General features: G+C 31.0%; 1 protein-coding gene across 1 annotated transcript; it reads left to right on the forward strand.

Annotated features, from left to right (window-relative positions):
• Positions 1-1,139: 1,139 nt before the first annotated feature.
• Positions 1,140-3,020, forward strand: LOC112687229 (protein obstructor-E-like). The gene is made up of 5 exons (XM_025559818.1): positions 1,140-1,248; positions 1,912-2,106; positions 2,276-2,482; positions 2,592-2,805; positions 2,952-3,020. Exons 1-5 carry the CDS (start codon positions 1,194-1,196, stop codon positions 3,010-3,012), a joined length of 732 nt encoding a protein of 243 aa, XP_025415603.1. The 5' UTR covers positions 1,140-1,193; the 3' UTR covers positions 3,013-3,020.
• Positions 3,021-4,562: the final 1,542 nt, after the last annotated feature.

Raw genomic sequence — 4,562 nt, forward strand, 5'->3', positions numbered from 1 at the left:
TCAATAATAGTAATTTTAATAAAATATTGATAACTATGATGGTGAAAATCACAACGGACATATAGTTTATAGTGCATCAAGAACATAAGATAAATAACCTGTTGTATGAACGTATTTTTAATAACATAAAATATTAAATTGATCAATACATTTTAAGAAGAAATACAAGATCATTATGTGAAAAAAAAATTTCGGTACGTACACTTTATTATATTACGATAACGGTATAAAAGTTTAAAGGGGTTTTTTTTTTTTTTTGTACGGTATCTTATTATTTTTTCCAAATATAGATTTAAAATGAAAATATTGTTAAAAATTTGAATCAGTAAATAATCCTATGAATATAAATCAAGTTCACAACATTTTAAAATCTATTCGAACTTAATATGAAGACGGATGTTATATTTAAATAATATATAAGCGTTTTATCCTTGAAAATGTCTTTAAAAAGTCCTTGAAATTTTTAATTTGACATAATCATTAAATTTATTCACAAATTTTAACCGTTAGATAATTTTTTTATATATACAATTAATCAATAAATTATATTAATACATTTCTCTTGTTTATAATACAATAATACTTAATGTACTTATACTTAACAAAATATATCTATTTACCAATGATATGCATTATCACCACTGAAAACTCTAAAAAGGCTTGCGTACTTTATTTTTATTACAGTTTTTCTATTTAAAAAGTATTACTGTAATATCGTGAGTATTTTTCAAGCAGAAGTAAAAGATTAGAACTTATTTTTTCAACACGGTAAAATGCGTGTCGATGATAAATTAGTGGGCCACTAAAGTTCTATAACCCGAGGAGTACAACTGCATTTAATGTATATTTGTTGTAATTCGTAAACTGGTACGATTACACATATTTTTACGTGGTACGTCTGTATTTTATGTGAGTATTATATACACGTATATATATTTATGAGTATATTAATATGTCGTATCGTAAACGATACCGAAGTATAGAGATTTGATACAGTGCCTGTGAGTTTATTGGCCGTATTGTTGAAAAACCTCAATATGAAATCGATTCATCGGACAATTTTTTTTTCACTTCAGATTTTCATGTAGTAAATGCGACTGCCGAATAAGTGGGAGAAACTATAGAATGGTTTCCTGTTCTTCCGCCGAGGCCGCAGTCGCTTGCACATATCATCACGCATTAAGTTTTCAATTATGAACCTCTCAATAGTATTGTGCACGATCGTTATTGGACTATCCCATTTAACAAGTAAGACTTTTAATTCATTTTATTTACTATAGATATATATTATTATTTTAAATGCTGTATTTTTACAGTATTTATTTTTTATTTTTTAAGAAACGACCGAATAAATATCCGTCTTCCGGAGTTTCTTCACGGTGTTTTATCATCCAGAACATTTCGGTGATACTCGACTTGGTCGGATGACGTATATATTATACATTTTATAATTTCGGTTCCAAAACACAAACGAGAAATATCTGATTACTATTTATGGCATTTTTTTTCATAAGGTAGAAAAATATTTTAACACCCACTGGTGTCGTTACAAAGGAACGCACAGAATTACACGCACGCGTTCGTCCCAAAGAATTCACTTTCACTATCTTCCACCCGTCCACGTTACGTTAAGACGTTTTATTTACTCTACATTACCACATAAAAATACTCCATTCGGTGAAAAGACTTTTTACTATTTATATAACTATTATTATTATTGTTATTATTATTATTATTATTTATTTATTTATAATAAATTAGCAATAACCCTTTTATGTGAGCAATATCAGGTTTACATTTTTAAGAATTTTACAGTAAGAACTAAAATAAATATTATTTTACTATTACTAACTATAATATTATTATTGTGATTGTTATTATTATTGATATCGATTTCATCGTGGCATTTAGATGGTCAGTTCCAATGCCCTAAGAAAAATGGCCAGTACGAAGATCCAGTGCAATGTGATAAATTCTACGAGTGCAAAGACGGCGTGGCAACAGCAAAACTGTGTCCAGACGGATTAGTTTTTGACCCGCTGAACAGAAAAGTGAACAAATGCGATCAGCCATTCAGTGTGGACTGCGGCGAACGTACCGAACTCCGTAAGTTCAATCAACATAATGTTATATATAATTTTGATTTAAACAAATTCATTCAATTAAACGGACAATTTATTTTTATTTCTTTTGTCCGCCCTTCCGTAATGTATTACGAGTATGTTGTTCGTGACTAAATACGATTTAAAACAAATATTTAATCTATTCACCATAGAAAACCCGCAGTCCAACTATCTATGTCCAAGACGTAATGGCTATTTTGCGCACCCAGACGAGAAGATTTGCAATATATTCTACAACTGCATTGAAGGCGAGGGTACGGAAATCGTATGCCCCAACGGATTGCATTTCGACGAATACGCTGGCACATGCGCGTGGCCAGATACGGCCGGCCGGACCGGATGTGGTGAACCGGAAGAAAGTAAGTGAGAAAGAGAGAAAGAGAAAGAAAGAAAGGGAAATGAATGGAAAAAACGTTTGTAATGATGGCTTTTAGATTGTAGTACTTAACTGTTTACACGTTTTTGCAGTGAAACTGAAAGACGGCTTCATGTGCCCCAAAGAAAAGACCCACAACAGCCGGGGCCAAAATGTGGCACATCCCGTATACGCGCATCCTGACGACTGCCAGAAGTTCTACGTGTGCCTGAACGGCATCACTCCCAGGGAACAAGGATGTTCGACTGGCGAGGTTTTCAACGAGGAGTCACAAAAGTGCGATCAACCCGAAAACGTGCCCGGATGGTGAGTGCACAACAAAATAATATGTATTATAAATCTGCAAAACAAATATATGTGATTATATGTACATAATTTATAAATGTTGATAATTTGTTTTTTTCGTTTCGTTTTCTAATAGTTAATAAATATATATGTGTATTGTTCTTTAGTGAGAATTGGTTCAAAGACGACCCACAAGCGCAACAGCCGAGTAAAAATAAGAAACAATAGTTGTATTATATTTTTTGAATCGTAATTTTTTTTTTATTACTATGTTTTTTTCATGCGCCTTATGTAAGTTACTATATTTTATAGTTTTATACTAAGTCAAAAATCATTATTATTATACACTTATATACGGTATATAAAATATTATAATATAATGCAAAATAAAACTAAATTTATTATAATTATTTTTGCTGCACCGTTTTTTTTTTTATGTTGTACAATCTCTTTTTCTTAGAAAATCTTAAGGTTATCTATTGGTCTTAATATTTACATATATATATTCATTTTACAATACAATAACCTTGAAGTAATACTAATGTACTTAGTTTATGAAATTAACTTAAAAGTACAATGTATATTTTATACACTGCTATTGCTAAATAATATTGTATTGTTCATTTTCACAGCTATTATATATATTCTTTAAAATGAATTGGTAACTTACAATATTCATAGGTTATGTCAGTTAAGTCAACGAATGTAAAAATGTAATTAAACAATTTTAATAACGTTAGCTGTTTTAATATTTATCATTATTTCGGTATAGCTTAAATATTATATAATTATTAGTAATACAAATACTTGAAATAAAACGCCTCCAGGACAGTTTCTATACAGCTTTCACCAAATTCAAGTGTTGCACTGGTTTTCTGACATAACTATATAAAGATGTTTTGATTTGAATACAACGTGAAAACATTTTTTAATTTGTACAATTTTCCATTGGTCATACGCTCAAACATAAAATAGAGGGCAAATTATGATAAAAAGGCATTATATATGTGTGCTTCTGTTACGTAGAGGTATATGCTTTCCTACAAGAGTTATTTCTGTAAACAATAAATACATAATGTATGTGTGTGTATGTGTCCAGTTTGACAAGTTTTTAACGAGTTTGTAACAATAAAATTGCCAGTTACAGAAGCCGCTTTGATGTTATAAATTTTCCGCCATTAGAAGTTTATGCGTCAGTTAGAACTCAGGGTGATATTGGCGCAGACGGCGCCGTAAACACAAATTACTCTTTTTCTTTTTTTTTTTTCCACTCGAATTCCTTAATAATATCACTTGAAGTTGGACGTGTATAGGTGCAAATATTTAAAGGTCATTATTTTCAACGACGACAACGATACCCGTACACCAGCAGTGTATGTATCATCATAGGTATATATTGTATTAATATCATTACGCCGGCGATAAAAACCGTATCCATTACAATATTATACCGGCGAGAACAATAATGACGTAACACAGATAGTTCTACGTATTATTATTAATAAAACAACGTACTTTCGTGTAATAAATATATAATATGAGTGCCCATGTACATACATAAAACACTAGTCGAAAAAAAAAAAAAAATCGTTGATCACCGTACGCGAACCTATGTGCCGTACAATATACATACATACACGTATATTCTATACACAGGATGTGTGTGTATGTACGTGTGTGCGTGCGTATGTGTGTGTGTGTGTGTGTGTGTGTGTGTGTGTGTGTGTGTGTGTGTGTGTGTGTGTGTGTGTGTGTGTGTGTGTGTGTGTGTGTGTGTG

This window comes from Sipha flava, unplaced genomic scaffold (genome assembly GCF_003268045.1).
Source record: "Sipha flava isolate LNK unplaced genomic scaffold, YSA_version1 337_pilon_pilon, whole genome shotgun sequence".
In the NCBI taxonomy this organism is placed as follows: Eukaryota; Metazoa; Arthropoda; class Insecta; order Hemiptera; family Aphididae; genus Sipha; species Sipha flava.